This window comes from Syngnathoides biaculeatus, chromosome 9 (genome assembly GCF_019802595.1).
Source record: "Syngnathoides biaculeatus isolate LvHL_M chromosome 9, ASM1980259v1, whole genome shotgun sequence".
Taxonomy (NCBI): domain Eukaryota; kingdom Metazoa; phylum Chordata; class Actinopteri; order Syngnathiformes; family Syngnathidae; genus Syngnathoides; species Syngnathoides biaculeatus.
Window position 1 is genome coordinate 30,049,728 of NC_084648.1, and position 19,264 is coordinate 30,068,991.

A 19,264-nucleotide genomic window follows, 5' to 3' on the forward strand; every position below is an offset into this window, starting at 1 on the left:
GGGAAAATATACATTTCAGCAAGTCTGTTTTGTTAAAATTATATCACTGCAATACTTTGGTACAGATGGAACTGGTCAGATTATTTTTCTGCCTATTAAACTACTTATTAAGATCATCGCTTTATTTGTTCACTCAGGGCTCTGACCTTTGAAAGAGTTTGAGAAGATGATGTACCCATGGTCATTTGCTTTTTGATGTAAAAGGTATACAAAAAATATTTTCTGAAAATAAAGTTGAAAAAGGATGGATAAAGTTAAGGTAGATAACATTATCTCTGCTCTAGTTGTATGCATCCTCAGCAGATACTGCAAAGCAATGTCAGCCCCTCAATCCACTGCCGAGGGAGTGGCTTGCATCACACAGCAATCCCCTCGGCCCTGATACAAGCTCTCAAAGAGCAGCATCTTAATTAAAACACAAACGACACGCTCGTCGATGACCTGCTGTGTGAGGCACACCAGGAAGGATTGTACACAATCTCTGGGATATATGCGCCACACACCTCCTGCTGCAATGCACCTCCCCCCTTGACTTGGGTTGCATAGAAGTCAACCACCGAGATTGAGATCTTACCCCAAATGGCTGCCTTCGAAGACACCTATTAAGATTTCATGACAGAAAATGGGATGCGGACAACAACGGTAGTGAGTGGTACACTTTCACGGTTTAAGTACGAGCATATTCTAATAAATTAATCACTCTTTACAGAGACATAACAGGAATTTACTTCCTATTATGTTCCTTTTGGAGTGGGTTATGCACAGGGACACCTGTTGTTTTGAGTCCACGGCGCTGCCTGTATTTTAAACCAGTATAGAGATCCTTGGGAGTGTATCTATGGCAACATTTACATTAATAAACAAAATGCCTTTAACTTCTTGGTTAGCATCTCTACCTCACAATTTTGAGATTCAGATTTTAGCTCGTGTGCGGAGTTTATATGTTTCACTCATGTATTTTTTTCAAACAAATATTTCAGCTTCCTTGCACATTCCTAAAATAGCCATATTATTTTCATTGAATACTACATTATCCATACTGTGACTGCTTGTTTGCCTGTGTGCCATGGGATTGAATGGTGCCTGGTCCAGGGAGTACACAGTCTCTCGACCAGCTGGGATGGATAAACTTCAGATCACCGTGACGCTAATAAGGATGATTGTGTATAGAACATGGATAGATAAACTACAATAGCAACCTCTGCTCTTATAGACACCATGTCACAGTGAATAGTCTGATTGGATCGATAAAATCATCCCATTTAACAAATAAATGTCCCAAAATTGACAATTTCTTGTCCCTCCCAAGAAAACAAAGTAGCTGCAAACATCTTTACCGTTGCCACATTTTCATCAAGCAGTACAATTCAAACAGGCAGTTCATTCTTTGTGGACATGGTTTGGTTTGCTCCATCTGTGGTTAAAAGTTTCCTCCTCAAGTGTCCATCTGATCGGCAAAGCAGAACATTATGCCTCGTAACTCCACACTTAAACAAAATATGCAAAGATTTTCAAAAAGCTTTTTCTGTCTGCACAGTTACGCAAAATAACAAGTCTTTTAGAGTATCTGAAGGTACAGGCATTGTTGAAGGAAAAAATGTCAGACTGTCCAAAATATTTGTTATGGTGTAGCCAGCGTACATCAATTTACACTGTACTCCCAAAAGTATTCATTCAGTTATCCAAAAAATTGAAATGAGGTGTTCCAATCACCACCATAGCTGTTGAAAACCAAGCACCTAGGCATGCAGACTGTTTTTATTGATATTTGTGATGAAAGAATGGGTCGCTCTCAGGAGCTCAGTGAATTCCAGGATGGAACTGGATAGGATACCACCTGTGCAACAATTCCAGTTGTGAAATTTCCTCATGACCAAATATTCTGCAGTTGACTGTCAGGTGGATTGTGAGAGTGTGGAAGGGTTTGGGTACGACAGCCACAAAAAGGTAGGCCACATGGTAGTCCACCTAAACAGAGTGGTGTCCGCAAAGGCTGAGGCGCATCATGAGAAGAGGTCGCAGACTTTCTGCCAAGTCAATCGCTACAGACCTCCAAACTTCCGGTGGTCTTCAGATTAGCTCAAGAACAGCGTGCAGAGAGCTTCATGGAAGGACAGCCTTCCCAGAAAAGTTGTAGTTGTTATAGCTGCCAAGAGTGAACCAATGTCATTTTGAAACCTATATTAGGAATGGGATGTCACTGAAGTTCGGATGTAAGTCAAAGCAAGTAAGCAAATACTTATGGCAATATACTCCATCCTGAAGTTTGCAAATATGATTTTAGAGCGGCATTCCTGAGTACTTTTCTGAGTCGAAGGCTGGAAATGATCAACATTACTCAAGCCAAAGTTTTGTATTTAGTTTTTTTTTTCCGCCAGTTACTCCAGTACAATCTCAAAGATGCTTTTCGTGAATGATTCATATAAGCAGTCCTCAAGTACTGGATTCCAAATCGGTATGGTTTCTCAGGCCCCACAGAGGGAAAGAACAAAAATTTTACTGATCACAGTCTGAATAACATTATTTTTTGCAGGTGCAGGATCCCCACAAATTAAGCAACTTTCTTTACCGGGTCGTCACAATCTTGCTTGGCATAAAATCAGATGGGGACAACAGATAGATAGCGATGCAATCTTCTTTTAAGGTGGATGACACTGCATCGGAGTAAAATAACACATTCCAACAGGGAACGAAAATCCCTAATACAGATGGATCATGATGCAATAACGAAATGAACTGTTTGAATAGTTGGTCATCAATAATTTGCACTTAAAGGCCACTGCTGCTGTTGTGAGCTCTTGAAATCATTGTTTTTCAGTGAAAATGCTCATTTTAAGACTCCTGAAAAAAATGTGTAATACAACAAATTTATAACCACAAGCAGACCGTTTTAGAGGAGTAGTTGCCTCCACAAATGATTTTCAAAATTTACAAAACTATCTTGATGTGCCACTATTAGCCACTTAGTTCTGCTGTATTATCTTTCCATTCTAATATGGAAATTTGGTCAAGGCAGAGAAACAGCTGGATATGACACATGATCCAGGTTGAAAAGGCCCGGAGGGAACTCAAAAGGATAAGGTGAAACAATGACTGAAATTGACTTCTAGGGCAGTCTGAGTTCTCTGAAACAAGCCTCTGTGCGCTCTTTCTAGATCAGCCCTTGTTTTGGGGCTGTATCCTTTGACAATAGATTTACATGAAAACAATGTGACATACATGGAGAAAGGAATGTTCTTTGTGACCATTGAAAAGACAGCAATGCCAAACAAGGTCTGGGTCCAGGTCAGCTTTAAGAACAAGTTTAGGAAAATACAAAACAGTTCAAAGTCAAGGTGAGGATATTCTCTCTTGTAACTGATTTGGCATTTAAGTCAAGACAAATTATATGAACGCTGCTTCACAGTTCTGGAGTTAAGGGTTTGAATCTCTGCTCCGGCCTTATTGTGTGGATTTTGCATGGGGTTTCTTCAGGTAATCCAGATTTCTCCCTCATCCCCCAAACATGTGTGGAAGAATCATTGAAGAATACATTTTCAATCATTGTTTTTGTACGAGTGCTTGTTTCCGTACATGTGCCCAACTGACAGGTGACCCGTCCAGGGTGTACACTGCATCTAACCCAGACTCAGCAGGGATAGGTTCCAGGTCATCCCTAATAAGGAAAACCACATCGACTGTGGGTGGACGTTGACGTATCATTGCTTATTCCAAAAACAATAACACCCCCCCAATAACATTTAAATAATAATGGTAGCTGTTGCTTCCCTGTATGGATGGGAATCCATGTCACACCCATCTGAGGCACGAGCCCAACTTTAGAAAGAGCAAGTCACGAAGCGACGTTACGCACCTGTCCAAGGATGAGCTTTAAACCCCGCACACAGGAGACACTATTAATAACAAGACAAGGCGCACACAGCTATACTCATACATATACATATACATATATATATATATATATATATATATATATATATATATATATACACACACACACACACACTCTCACGGGAAAAGTCGAAAGGAAAAAAAGATAAAAGGCGTAGTTAGCTGTCGCTGCAGCTCAGCAACTTTCAGCTAAGAACTATCAGATGCTAGCTAGCGTGTGTGCTTTGAATGTTAGCACGTTAGCCATTGAGTGTACAAAGCAGAAGAATTAGAGCGCCGAGAGGGAACAAGTCCAAGTCTAGAAGAGTGCCAGGCAAAGAACCACGTCAAGAGACATTAGCCGCGGCGTGGTACCTTTGTCTCCCCGATGTCTTGCTTGCCTCCATCAGGGTACCACTGGACACGGACAAATCCACGACCGAGAGGCCGACTGTGAGTATCCACGGCGCTCTCGGTGTCCGAACCACACGGGACTCGTCCACCTCCACCGCCTTTACCTCCTCCACCTCCACCACCACCACCACCACCACCAGCGTCTTTCCCTCCACCATCATCAAGGTCCGAGTCAGAATTGAATTCCTCCTCGCCGTGGATCATTCGTACGAGGCCGAAGCGTACAGACCCACGATACTTCCTGGAGACCAAGTCGTGGGAAAAGAGGAGCCGCTGAGAGCCGTCCGTCGTGGGAGACAGGGTCACGGACAGCGTCTCGGAGCACGGGCTGGCCATGGGGGAAAGGCCCGGGGTTGTGGATGGAGGCTGCGCCGCATCCGTCGAATTGTGGGCTGCGGGATCCGCCATAGCTGTTGCTGTAGTTTGTGAGTGAAGTGATGGTGTCGGAGCCCGAGGACGGACGCGTCAAGGCACCGGATTCGTCAAGTCAAAAGTGCGTAGCCACAACCGCGACAGCGCAAGCGTTTACGTTACTGTCCTGCGTAACTTGCGTAACGTTGGGAGCGTTTTCGAGCAGTGCCATTTCTCACCGATAGATGTCGCTCAACTGCCTATTTTGCACCGCACCTTGTCTGGGCAGTCTTTGAACTTACCGCACTGCTTCTCATTGGTTCCACCACGCGATATGCTTTCCGGACGCCACACGTTGTGCTCCCATACCTAGCCCGCCCCCGCCCCCGACCCCGACCCCGCAGTGGGTTGCATTATCCTCGACAGTTTTCTCCCTTTTTAAGTGGATTTCGGGGGAGATGGTTGTAGGACAGTAGGCAGTTCCACTCATCCAGTACAAGCCTTTGGGGATGCATCTTTTCCCAAAAGAAGACGCTTGTGGGAGGTCAATCCGATACTCAAATCTAGCATCTTTAAAGGGAGTGAGTAATCCATCCATCCATTTTCTTAGCCGCTTATCCTCACGAGAGTTACGTGAGTGCTGGAGCCTATCCCAGGTGTCAACAGGCAGGAGGCGGGGTGCACCCTGAACTGGTTTGTCATGAGCAAGAGGGGGTGTGACCAGGCCACTGCTCTGGGCGGTGTCACCTCTGACACCTGTCACTGGCCACAGCTGTTTCGCATTAGGCATTGTAATTAGACTGAGTATTTAGTTGGAGTTTTTGGCACTGTCATTTTGCAGTTTGCTGCCTTGTGTCAGTGTGTTGCATTCACTGCCAGTTGGATTCGCCACCACTGAGTGTAAGTTTAGCTATCCTCGTCACAGCGATTCTGTGCCCTTTTGTTAATCAAGTCCTGTTATGCTCATTAGTTTGCCCGATAGTCATCGGACCTTGCTTTATGTCTTTTGGATCCTGACTAGCCAAGTGTATTTGTACCTCAGCCTTGTGTTGGACTACTTTTTGGGTTTTGAAATAAAACCACGCCTAACATCATGCCCTCATCTTGGAGTCCTGCATTTGGGTCTGCTCCCCCCCCCTCCCAGACTGTTGGTTCGTGATATGGTTCCATTTTTTTTTTAGATGTTATTTTATTTTTAACGAGGGCACTCTCCAACCCACACCCAGGCCCCTTTTGATACCCTTGGTGGGGAATAAAGACTTTTGTTTTACTAACTGTCCATATTATAATCATACATTAACATGGGGAAAGAAAGTATTTTTAAGTTTCCGTGGAAACTTGTATACTAAATTTTGCAAATATTGTAATAAGTTGCATTACATTGGGACCATTGATTGGGACTTTGGATCAAGCTAGGTAAACAATATGGCGCCCTCTCCTGTCACTCCCCAGACCTTTTATGGGAAGTATTGGGCAAAGTATGACGGGGGTGGGGCAGAAGCATAAAACAATCAAATGTCAAATCATCAATTAAGCGCAGCATGCTTTATTGTGTCGTGTGATCACTTTTATTAACACTGTAGTTCATTGTCCATTATTCATAACCTCAAATCCTGTATCATATTTTTTTTGGTGGGTTGTCATTTTTTGATTATTCGATATATTACATCCTATTTATAATTAAAAAAAATGTTTAAGTATGTAAGAGTCTGGTATATGTAGTAACAAAATTTGACCATTAGATAACAGCAGAATCACCCTAAAATGTGTCAGTCACAAAACATCCATCCATCAATTCTCAATTGACCCCTCCGTGGATATTGCGCAATCCGCGTCACTGACCAATCAGAGGCCAGAGATCTGCATAAACCAAAGCCCGTTTTTGCTCCCGCCATTTTCTCAGACAACATTGCATGGTCCAGTATAGGTTTAGTTAGCGTTTTATTGCGTATTTGGGTTATTTAACAAAAAATATGGTTAAGAGGTGGAGTCACGGACTTTGTAATAGTGACGACAGGTATCCTGAAAGGCTAGTTGGTGGAGTTCCATTCGTACCCTTTCCAAAACCGAAGACCCAGTACGAAAAATGCCTTCGATGGATCAAACTTTGTGGAAGACCGCATCATCAACTAAATCCATCTAATATCAACTGGAACAGATATGTTTGCACGAAGGTATGCCTTATATTTGATTTTCAATACATGTCTCGTATAAATAAATTCGAAGTTCTTCGCTAGCATAACACTGTTACGTGTGAACGATTGACACACTTATTCTTTGTTGAGCGATATTTAGCGATGATCGGACTGCACAAACGTATTGATTTCTTGCTGGCTCCCGACCGAAGCTTAACGAGACGGTGTTTGCACGAAGATATGCCCTAAATTTGATTTTTAATACACGTCTCGTATAAATGAATGAGACGTTCTCCGCTAGCATAACACCGCTACGTGTGAACGATTGACACACTTATTCTTTGTTGAGCGATATTTAGCGATGATCGGACTGCACAAACGTATTGATTTCTTGCTGGCTCCCGACCGAAGCTTAACCAGACTCTGTTTGCACGAAGATATGCCCTAAATTTGATTTTTAATACACATCTCGTATAAATGAATGAGACTTTCTCCGCTAGCATAACACCGCTACGTGTGAACGATTGACACACTTATTCTTTGTTGAGCGATATTTAGCGATAATCGGAGTGCACAAACGTATTGATTTCTTGCTGGCTTGCGGCCGAAAGTTAACCAGACTGTGTTTGCACGAAGATATGCCCTAAATTTGATTTTTAATACACGTCTCGTATAAATGAATGAGACGTTCTCCGCTAGCATAACTTTGCTACGTGTGAACGATTGAATGAAATCAGAAGCATGGCGTCTCTCTCAGTTAAGAATGTATTGTATTTAGAATCTATAATATATCATTGATTTGAATGAAATCAGAAGCATGGAGTCTGTCTCAGGTCAGAATGTATTGTATTGTATTTGCCATTTTTACTGTTTGTCTTACGTCAGCGCACGTGGCATGACGTCACTTCAGGAGGCGTGGTTAAGTGCCTTGTACGGAGGGGTCAATTGAAGCAAAATGTTAAATCTTGTGTTCATTCATCCATCCATCCATTTTTCTTTCATTTGCCACAAATACAGGCTGAGGAGTGTGAACCCCCTGTAGATGGAACAGACCCTCTGGTCCCCCCCTATTAAAAATTGGGGACCACCACCCCAGTGTGCTAATCCAGAGGTACTGATGTCTACGTAGTGTGTCAGTTATATATGCTGGTAAAGTGAGAAAAGGAAACTCCAAGACATTATTATTAGTTAGACATCCTACTTCTGCAGTATGAAAACCTCTTATTGGGTCTGTGTAACTTTAACTTTAAAAAAAAAAAATGTTTTACGTGTTATATTGAAAGGGTGGGATGATCATGCAACAGGTTGTAAATGTGCTGATCTTTTGAGTTTTCACTGGATATGTTGATGTGCTGCTGGTTAGAGCATCTGCCTCACAGTTCTGAGGACCGGTACCCCGCCTCCTGCCTGAAGATAGGTAGGATAGGCTCCAGCACTCCTGGAACCCTTGTGAGGATAAGCAGTTCAGAAAATAGATGGATGGATGCTGATGTGCCTTTATGTATTTTTCTTTTTTATTCCTTTTATGTTTTGATGTTGCTTCCATGACAACTTGCTGTCTGGGGCCATAACAATGATCTGTTTGTCAATGGTGGTTTCCCATTTAAACAATTTCAAATAAATAAATAAAAAAAAATCATGCTTTTTTATTTTTTTTATTTACTGTATTTTGATTATTTGGTGTATCAAACATACAGCAGTCCAATGTGACTTAACAAGATTAATCCACATTTTCAATATATTTTTATTGCTACATGTCCAACAAGTTCCCAGTAGGTGGAGTAGAAGTTTCTCAGAAAACCAACAAGACCCAGCATTCATGATGATATCATGAAGGAATATATACACACTATTGGGCAATTTGTTGAAAGGAGTGTGTTAAAATAATGGCAGTCTGCCATTAATGTTACAAACTCAAAACGATTTTGAACAAACTTTTTTGTTTCAAGGATTTACCAATCCTTTTGAATCACTGACCTAACAGTTGTATGACCACATTTGTTTTCTTTTTTTATATAACTGCTGCACATCTGTGTGGCATAAAGTCAACCAAGTTGTGCCACCTTTCAGCTGTTATTCCACTCCAACTTTCGACAGTTCATTTACATTTCTTGGTTTTGCTTCAGAAACAGAATTTGTGTCACCACACAAGCTCTCAATTGGATTAAGGTCCGGGGATTGGTCTGGCCACTCCATGACATTAACTTTGTTGGTTTGAAACAAGACCATGTATATTTATTAGTGTATTGAGGGTCACTCTCTTGTTGAAACACCCATTTCAAGGGTATGTCCTCTTCAGCACAAGGAAGGCAACACGACCTTAAGTTTTTTGAGATCCGCAAACTGATCCAGGATCCCTGGTATACGATAACACCATACCAACACCAACTCAACACCAGAGTAGGAGAAACATGCCCAAATCATGATGGTTGCACCACCATGCTGCACTGTCTTCACTCTGTAATGTGGCTTGAATTCAGAGGTTGGGGATCATCCCACAATCTGTCTGTGGCCCCAGGGGCCAAAAAGAACAATTTTACTCTCATCAGTCACCCAAATGTTCCTCCATTTCTCTTTAGGCCACTTCTGTTCTTTGCCAAATTGTTTTTTTAACATAGGGACCTTGCGGGGAATTCTTGCAAATCGATTAGCTTCACACAGACATTTTCTCACTGTTACAGTACTTCCAAGTAACTCCAGACTATCTTTCATCATCCTGGAGCTGATCAATGGCTGAGGCGTTACCATTTTGGTTACCCTGCGATCCATTTAATGGTTGTCTTCTGTTTTCTGCCACATGTATCTGGTTTTGGTCTCGATTTTAAGGCATTGGTGATCATTTTAGCTGAACAGCCTATAATTGTTTGCTCCTCTTTATAAGGTTTCCCCTCTCCAATCAAACATTTAATCAAAGTACACTGTTCTTTTGAACAATGTGTTGAATGACCCATTTTCCTCAGGCTCATGCACATTCAACAGATGCTGGCTTCATCCTTAAATAAGGGCCACCTGATTCACACCTGTTTTTTCACAAAATTGAAAATCTCACTGATTGAATGCCAAACTGCTATTAGTTTAACACACCCCTTTCAGTTTGTATACCATGAATGCTGGGTCTTGTTGCTTTTCTGAGAATCTATTGCACCTACTGTTAACTTGTTTGACATGTAGATGCTATAAAAACTATACTGAAAACGTGGGTTAATCCAGTTAGTCACATTGGACTGCTGTTATTTTGAACAGTATTGTATATGCATGTATCACCTCAGGTTACAATTGACCCCTCCGAAGAAATTGCGTCATCCGCGTCGCTGACCAATCAGAGGCCAGAAATATGCATAAACCACACCCCTTGTTGGCGTCCGCTATTACCGCAGACAACGTTGCATGGTCCAGTATAGCTTTTGCTAGCGTTTTATCGCGTATTTGGGTTCTTTAACAATAGATATGGTTAAGCGGTGTAGTCACGGACTTTGTAATAGTGACAACAGGTATCCTGAAAGGCTAGTTGGTGGAGTTCAATTCGTACCCTTTCCAAAACCGAAGACCCAGTACGAGAAATGTCTTCGATGGATCAAACTTTGTGGAAGATCGTATGATCAACTGAATCCATTAAAATCAACCGGAACAGATATGTTTGCACGAAGGTAAGCCCTATATTTGATTTTCAATACATGTCTCATATAAATGAATTAGCAGTTCTTCGCTTGCATAACATAGCTACGTGTGAATGATTGACACACTTGATCTGTGTTGAGCGATATTTTGCGATGATCTGACTGCACAAACGTGTCTCTTTGTTTCCGGCTAGTGAGCTAAGCTAAACCAGACTATGTTTGCACGAAGGTATGCCCTATATTTGATTTTCAATACATGTCTCATATAAATGAATTAGCAGTTCTTCGCTTGCATAACAGCTACGTGTGAATGATTGACACACTTGATCTGTGTTGAGCGATATTTTGCGATGATCTGATTCCACAAACGTGTCTCTGTTGGCGGCTACCGAGCTAAGCTAAACCGGACTAGCGAGTCCTAAAAGCCTTCAACGAGGACCGAGACACCAAGACTGAAGGAAGGATGTTTGAGCACACTAAAGTAGTGATTGTCGTATTCGGTCGGGACTTACGTAGGTTCTGCACTAATTCAAGAATAATTATTGAGGGGAGCGCGTGACGTTACACAAAGAAAACGAGAGAAACAACTCATGAATCAAGCCTCGCCTTCTTTTCCTTCATACGGCGGTTCACAAACGGCTATACAGATACACATACAGATTCTGCACACAAGTGTGATATGTAACACGAAAATAGGAAACTGTCAATGACGAATTCGTCTTTGGGTTATAATATATTATATTATGTGGCTTCTCGGTCTTCCTCTGACTCCGGAAAGATCTCACACTAATATCAATGGTTTCTCCGTCGATATGCATGTACTTACTTGAAGTCCTGCTGTCTGCTTTTCAATGATATTTCACTATTCGCTAAGAATGCGAGTGAGAAATCAGCTGGTAAATCGGACAATTTCGCTCTAGTCTTTTCTTCCTGCGCCGCCATTTTTGCTAATTGTTTGTCTGAGGTTAGCCCACGTGGGGTGACGTAACTTCAGGAGGCGTGGTTAAGTGCCCTGTACGGAGGGGTCAATTGACTATAGTTGAAACAACAATGTTGGTTTATATAAGTAATAAGGTGACAAACAACTTTTAGACATCCCGCAGGTCCAATCCTCTAACATATCTGTATAACAAAGTATGGACAGAATAAAGAGATCGAATTTCTACACTTGCTGTTGCATATTTCATTAAGTAAATGTTAAATTTAATTAGCATGTAACAGCGTGAAGCTAGAAATGCAATCATTATGTCACTTGATTCAGAAAAAGCTTTCAATAAAGTTAAATGGGGTTTGCTGTTTGCAGTTCTTCACAAATTTGGCTTAGGAGACTCATATATACATTGGATAGTAACATTATACAACTGGCCGAAAGCACAGGTAGGATTATGCTGCAAAGTTTCACAATCGGAGGCCAGCTGGAGACAGACAATCATTCCCGTTCACAATCACACCACCTGGGTCAAGGCTGCAGGTCTGAGTGGGGCAGCTCTCTTTGTCTGTGGTTATCCCGCCTGATGGGCCACTCGCTCACCTTGTACACACTCTCACCACTCAGCCTGTATATTTTTCTCAGCATTTGTACTGTATACGTTATACATATCCAGTGGTTCCTGGCGGGCCAGTATGCTGGAGGGTGCGAGTTTCAGCACGTTAGTGCTGTTTCCTGGTCCAGACCCTGTGCCCCTCCGCCCTACCTGCCCCCGTGGATTTGAATGCATCACACACACACACGCACACCCACACAGACACACGCACCCATCCCCATGTGTTTTTTAACACACCACATACACATACATATCTTTGGGGGACGGTGGGTCTCGGGTGAGGGGCAGCAATGCTTGCTACCCCCATGTTGTTGTTCACAAGCATGTGGTTCCAAATCCAAATGTGGTCATGCACTGCTCATGCTGTTGATGTGACGAGGATAACTTATCGCCGTCATACCAGCGCCAACTTATCCTGGATAAGTCACAGCAACACCCCACCTGACCCCATCTCAATATGATTATTGTTTAGCTGCTCACGTGTCTGAGGTTTTGGTTATCCAGCTGGCAAATTGAGGATTACCACGCGCTCACTTGTGCGGTGCGCAGAGTCTATAAAAGCTCCTGATGCCCAAGGCCCGAGCTCAGTATTGACGCACGATCCCAACCGGGACCATCGGGGGCCGACCAAACAGAAGGAGAAAGAGCAGCCGATCGGGGTTTGATTCTTCCCTTCCAGCCCTTGTGTGACTTTGAAAGCATGTCGCTGGTGAGTTCCATGTCATTCCCCAAGCCCCTTTCCATGCGCTCTCCAATGGCGCAGGGACGTCGCCACACGCTGCCGGCCAGTGAGTTCCGCTCCCTCAGTCCGGAGGATGCCATCAGCGTCTTTGAGATCGAGAGAGAAGGTAACTCGGCAACACTTCTTTTGTTTTTAACAAGGCTGTCCAAATATACTTTTAAAAATGGGAATTTAATTCAAATAGCTTAAACTATTTTATGAAAACATAGACTCTTTTAATTCGATACAAAATATATATTTTTGTTGTCACAATATAGTACTGTGATACCTCCCCTACTTTCTTCCATTTTTCTCTTTGTGGGCCTAAGTGGAAAAAGTTTGCACACCCCTGTTTTCCAACAACTATTTGTTGTGTCCATCCACAGCGTTCATCTCCGTGTCCGGTGAGTGTCCTCTCCTGCTGGACGAGGTGCGTCACTTCCTCACGTTGTGTCCCGAGCTGTCACTGGGCTGGTTCGAGGAGGGACGTCTGGTGGCTTTCATTATTGGCTCACTGTGGGACCGAGAGAGACTTGCCATGGTACATACATTTCCAAAATCTTCTGTTTACTTGTCACGCATATGATCGTCTCAGTTCTATCAGAATAACTCAAGACATTTTTAACATATATATTATCCAAGTCAGAAAATACACCAGACAAAGCCTTTAATCATGCACTGGACAGTAGATACAATTACATCATTGCATTCATCAGAATCAGAATCAGCTTTAATGGCCAAGTGTGCAACAACACACAAGGAATTAGTCAAAACAAAAAATAAATGACATTAAAATGTGTGACATTTGATGTCGAAACATTTTTTATTTATTTATTCAAATTTACTTCAACAAGCTTTCTTTAGTGGGTTAATGACTGTACACCTATGTGCCAAATCTTATATATTTAATTGCAGATTGTGCAAACTGTCTCAGTCTGATTTATTTATACTTATGAAAGATTTTATTTGTCGTTCTACATTACAATGGCAATGTTAAATGTTATTTAGAATTTAATGTTATTTTTCTTGTATAGTGTACAAATAAATATCTGTAATATAGGACTGTAAATATAACACAGGATTACTGTATCTGTTGGGACTCATTGATTCCAGACATGTCCATCCTTGAACTCCCAGTCTCAAGTGTAAAATGATCTATGTAGATGTATTAAAAACGTTCCAGGACAGGGACTCATTCAAACCCACACTACAAACTCCATGTTTTCCCCATCAATGCGGTCCAGATAATCAAGCGGCACATCTTCAATCGTCCTGTGCTTTTTGCTTCATTCACTGTGTGAGAAGAGGCAAGCGTTGTGCCAGCCTACCAGGACACCTAAAGGCTGCTTCACTGTGATATCGCGTCTGCTCATAATGCGCTGAGCATCAGACAGTTCCCAGCTAAGAAAATCCACCTCCCTACTCACCCGAGCTGGCTAAGCATGTTTTATCTTTTTTTTAAACTAAGCTCAAGGGAGTCGTGAATGGGAGCTGCTTTGGAAAAGGGACCGAAGCCGGAGATGCAGAGGCTCCCCGAAGAATCCTTTCATGAGTGCATGAAGGCGTTAGGGAAAATCTTGTAGTTTGTGACACCAGTCCTGGAATGTTTTCTCACGTGAACAGGGAGATAGAGTTATATGCACAATCCCATTCGCAACAGAACTGTGTCTGTTTTTCAGGATGCCCTGACCCTCCACAAGCCGCACGGCATGACAGTCCACATCCACGTCCTGGCTGTCCATCGCACCTTCCGCCAACAGGGCAAAGGGTCAATCCTGATGTGGCGCTACCTGCAGTACCTCCGATGTTTGCCATATGTCCGGCGGGCCGTGCTCATGTGTGAGAACTTCCTGGTTCCCTTTTATCAGAAGTCTGGCTTCAAAGTGCAGGGTCCCAGCGAGATCACAGTGGGGCCGCTGACCTTCATTGAAATGTTGTACCCGGTCAGGGGCCATGCCTTCATGCGTCGCAACAGTGGATATTGAGTAGAGAAGAACTTGACTTGGTTTTTCTCAGAATGGATGCCAGTGGCAGGCCCCTGGTTGGAAAAGGGACACTTTTGAGGGGGTGTCAAGCTCACTGTGATTGCGATCAGCTCGACGAAGGTGACACATTTGCTTTGCCTTTGAAGAGGAATAAAAACACCTGCCATTAAGGAAGTTCAAATAAAACAGTTAAAAAACAATATCCGCGAAAGAGAATGCAGTCGTCGGGAAAATGATTTTGTTTATAAATGTATATAGTACACCCATCCACTCTCTGAGCCACTTATCCTCCCATTCTCACTTACAATAACACCTAAGGCCAATTTAGAGTCTCCATAAATATCTGAGGCATGAAGCAGAAAATGTCGATAAAGGTGCTGGCAAAATTAGATTAAATAGCATCTGCACTTCAATCTAACGTCAATATATCGTTAGAAGCCCCTTAACGCTTCAGCTTCTCCGTTGAAGATATTCATCTGTGCCTCTCGAAGTCTTGAATCAAGACAAGTTTATTTTCAATATTGTTGTAATGTTTTCGTAAGATAATAAAGGATATATTTTCAAACTTGTGTGTGTGTTTTAAGAAATTAAACTTTTCCATATGTTCCATATGTTGTATATATATGTAATGTATGTATGTATATGTAATATATTCAGGTACAGTTTCCTCCTGGATATTTTTTGCTTCTACCGGAACACAGAGTGCCCAGCACTTTGCCGGGAATGTCCACTTTATGTTTGTGTTCGGTTAGACATGTTGATACCGTTTTCGGTCCTATCCGCACGGTTACACTTTTTTCAAGCCATGCCCGTCTGAAACTGTTTTTGATTCCAGCATCCTTGTCAATTGCCCTCGCTCGTCTTCAAACTTTTTTTCTAACACTTACGCCATCGTAAAACTTTGAACATACCGTCACTCAGTTGGCGCTATCTAAGTCCCACGCTCCATTACTTAGCTAACTAACAAGTTACACTGCGATTTCTGAGAACCGAGAACACATGTACATGGCAATGGTGAAACTCGATTACCACTAACACGATTGGATCGTTATACTGCATAACTCTGTTGCCCAATCGAGTAATCTGCCGCAAACAAGTTTTAATGTTTATGTCGCAAAATGTAAATATTTACACTACCGAGCATGTTAGAACGGCATATGATAGTCGTTCTTGTGCTGGCACTAAGCTGAACTTGCAGCTCGGAGCCCACCACCGAGAGGCAGGCGCACGATGCCCCCCCCCAGAAATTTTCTCAACGGATTTGCGCTTATCTCGAGAATGGTCATTTTGGTCTGAAAAAGTCAGAAATCCGCCGATCGGCGGAAAATTCTCATCCCTGCAGATGTTCTACAACTTCATCAGTTATTCATGGGTACCGAATTGACACTATAACAATATTAGTATTATTCAATTTCAATTATAAAGTTCAACATCAAATGTGAAAGCAGGGTGACAAATTTCAGGACACATTATTAATCAAGTGTAATTTATTTTTACATGATTGCTTACACATACATTAAGTTAATGATAAATGAAAGTAGCTTTGATGAAAAAATGTTCTTGTTGCCCTTGAAATCATTTTGTCCCAGTGCAAACATTTGTTTCGCTGCTGTGAAGTCATGATTGTTTTGGGGGTTTCAATGAAATCATTCACATATTTTCAAGTTAAAAAAATACAATAGAGAAGGAGGCACAATGCAGAGGGTTCCTTCAAAGAACCGAAAGTGATTGGCAACTAAATATACAGAGGGGTCTTTGGGCTTAAAACTGAATATTTGAAAAAGACTGCTGTTAACACAGGTTCAAATACGTCCAAATGTTAAAAAATAAAAAAAAAAACCTACGCGTATCCAACAAAGCAATGTTTTGCGTGATGTCATATGACCTGAAGTCAACTGATAAATCTCATAACTCACTTAACTCGGTAATCCCTCAGTACAACTCCTCACAGCACAGCTTCCTCAATGGCTGCGCTCAGATGCGTGCCACACTAACGCACACAATAAACAGGATTTCCAGAAAATCTTGAAGGAAGCAAAAAAAGAAACAGACATAATAATAATGCTGGCAGATTCTCATTTGGGACTGGTCAGGGCAGTGACTTACAGATACCGATGACTAAAATCCTCCTATTGAGGCATCTCGAGACTCTGGTGTCACAGCACTTGGCACGGCGATCGCTCACTGATGGTCACTTTACATAACAAACTGCAGGAAGTTCAAATGGCAGTGAATTTAAGGCAACAAGTGGTTTGAAACATTCACCACAGTCCACCCAATTGCATTTACTTTTGTTGACCTAAATAACATAATTAAAAAAATTGCATCCCAAGTGTTGCTCTAATAGAAAGAAAGCCATATTAAAACGGGAAAATTCATACTTAAATCCATAGTGATTGACCCATTGTCACTTGTTGTCTAAGGCATGCAGTTCACCTAACCTGATAATGGTACTACAGCGTTCCCTTGCTACTTCGCGCTTCACTTTTTGCGGCTTAAGTGCTTCGCAGGTTTATGTAAAACAAAAACAAAACAAAAAAAAAAAACACATGAGAATTACAACCAAAACGGCATATTGCGGAGAGACACATTGATACAAGGTGTGTGATTGGTTCCTGGTGCGACATCGACCAATGAGAGCACAAGTGGCTTCATCCCTGTGAGCTGATTGGTTGCATATCATCAAAGCCTCACCCACCAACTTCCCTTGTCCTACCCATTTCCTTGTTTTATGGGTTATCTCGTCCATGCTGTTGACTGTCTCGTATATGTACTGTATCTTAGCGTTGTGTTCGTGATAACTTTTCTTTTAAGTGATAACATTTTTTGATTATGTAGTTACAATACCACCTCAGCACTGTGTACCCAGCAAAAGCTTTGTCCGCGGCACCCGAGAGGTGGTGACTATATGTGTACGTTTATCCTTTTCGGGATTCAGGGAGAGGAATCTACCACTTTGTGGAGCAAATGTCACGGGCACTGTGGTACCGACTGTCCTCCAAAGAATCAGAGCCCTGTCTGACAGACCACTTTTCTCCTTGTTGGACCCTGCAGTGTGATTCTCTCCCTCGAGGACAAGGCCTTTTGGGCAGCAAAGGTTGGTTAAAAAAAATTCAAAAAATGTGCTTCTAGATGATGCTGTTTGTCATTCGGTGGAAAAAGAGTTTCCTAACTTCATCAGTGAGGGGTGGGGCGCAAGTTTTTAACATGAATGCGTACTTCTTCAAGGACCACGTTTACGTGAACTTAAACCCTCTACTACGTGCTCCTCCACCATCAACACAAGAAAGCCTCTTTGGCTCTCTCAGAAGACAACTTTGATGAATGTATGTCTGTGTGTTTGTGTATGTGAGAGAGCGAGTGACACGGCACTGCGCAAGCCTGTGGAGCGGTGAGAGTGAGACGGGATAGAAACCCAGCGCGAACAGTTGCTTGTGTGTATAGTTACCAAGTTTAGTGAGGGCAACCAGGGAGGAGTAGTGTTTAAGAGAGGATGAGTTGATACTGAGTGCTTAAAGGATATAATAAAGCCTTACAAGCAGCCAACCCCTGCTTCGTACCATTATGGTTCACACCACCAAGGTGTCTCCCCTGTGTTTCCAGACCACAGTCAGCCGACTGTTGCAGGAAAGATTAACAAAGGTTTTATAACTAAAAATTTAAGTAAATATGTGTACTGTTGTAATCTCAGTTTCAAATCTGTAAAGTATAAATACTGTTTACATATTTTAATCTTTCTGGTACCCAGATACATATACATGAAAGTTCCTGGTGTGTGTGTGTGGGGGGGGGGGGAGTCCTACGTCATGGTTTTTCATATTTCGCAGGGGGTTCTGGTCCCCATTAACCGCGAAAAACTAGGGATTACTGTACCCCATTTCCACAGGACCAGCCTTATCATATGTGCCCTTTCAAATGCTGAACAAAAACCTGTGATGCTTCTTTGGTTGTCATCCAGCTATTTGCATTTGAAGTCCTGAGTATTTTCTCAACCTCGAGGCCACTCGCAAGGAAATACTGGTGGTACAAAACGTTTTCTGGAAGTGTGTGAATCATTGCACTCTGTGGAGTACCTTAGATAAACCAATCATAACAAAAGTCACAACTGCCAAAGTCTTAAAGGACAGTTAGAAGACCTTGATTATTGCTGGTTAGCTTGGTCAGTCAGTCATCAGTAAAAGTTGATGATTAGTGCACCACATGGGTAATGTCGTGGTCTATGTCATACTTTTCACAGAACTTGTTCGTGAAGGGCAGGCAGGTGAGATGCTCCAGCCAGTGCCAGTTAATGGGATGAATATAAAACCAAACAATGAGAGACGAGAACAGGCCGACGTATGCCAACACAGAAATGACAATGAGGATGCGTTTGCGGTACTTGTCGAAAGTTCCAAAGGTCACGTATGGCAGAAAGGCAAAAGATAGCAGCATGCCGCTAAGGAAGCCAAAAATGTGGGCGATGTTGTCGATCCAGGGCAGAAGGCCACACAAAAAGAGGAAAAAGACAATGCCCAATAATTTTAAAAAAGCTTTCCATGGTTTCTCCAACATCTGCCACCCTTGAAAGAGCTCAACAAACAAGCACGCCAGGAGGCCAAACTGAGATCCTGCTGGACCCACCTGGAGG

At 42.4% G+C, this 19,264-nt stretch overlaps 3 protein-coding genes across 12 annotated transcripts in view; 1 reads left to right on the plus strand and 2 right to left on the minus strand.

The window, feature by feature from the left end:
* ube2o (ubiquitin-conjugating enzyme E2O) overlaps positions 1-4,827 on the minus strand; it is a 47,104-nt gene extending 42,277 nt beyond the window's left edge. For both annotated transcript variants that reach the window (XM_061829040.1, XM_061829039.1), the window contains exon 1: positions 4,246-4,827. In XM_061829040.1, coding sequence (XP_061685024.1) covers positions 4,246-4,692 — 447 coding nt within the window. In that variant the 5' untranslated portion in view covers positions 4,693-4,827. The remainder of the gene's footprint in view (positions 1-4,245) is intronic.
* A 181-nt stretch (positions 4,828-5,008) lies between these two features.
* Positions 5,009-14,637, plus strand: aanat1 (arylalkylamine N-acetyltransferase 1). 3 transcript variants are annotated; one of them, XM_061829053.1, is made up of 4 exons: positions 5,009-5,216; positions 12,695-12,779; positions 13,039-13,193; positions 14,332-14,637. In XM_061829053.1, exons 1-4 carry the CDS (start codon positions 5,145-5,147, stop codon positions 14,635-14,637), a joined length of 618 nt encoding a protein of 205 aa, XP_061685037.1. In that variant the 5' UTR covers positions 5,009-5,144. The 3 variants fall into 3 exon arrangements, with proteins under 3 accessions (XP_061685037.1, XP_061685038.1, XP_061685039.1); XM_061829054.1 differs by having other exon boundaries at positions 5,112-5,535; positions 12,404-12,779; XM_061829055.1 differs by having other exon boundaries at positions 5,115-5,535; positions 12,481-12,779.
* Positions 14,638-14,642: 5 nt separating this feature from the next.
* The window catches only part of LOC133505701 (inactive rhomboid protein 2-like), a 60,724-nt gene continuing 56,102 nt past the window's right edge, over positions 14,643-19,264 (minus strand). For 5 of the 7 annotated variants that reach the window (XM_061829041.1, XM_061829043.1, XM_061829042.1 and 2 more), the window contains one exon: positions 17,157-19,257. In XM_061829041.1, coding sequence (XP_061685025.1) covers positions 18,826-19,257 — 432 coding nt within the window. In that variant the 3' untranslated portion in view covers positions 17,157-18,825. Of the gene's footprint in view, positions 14,776-17,156; positions 19,258-19,264 lie in introns of those variants that run through there. The other 2 variants (XM_061829046.1, XR_009796318.1) reach the window with 2 other exon arrangements.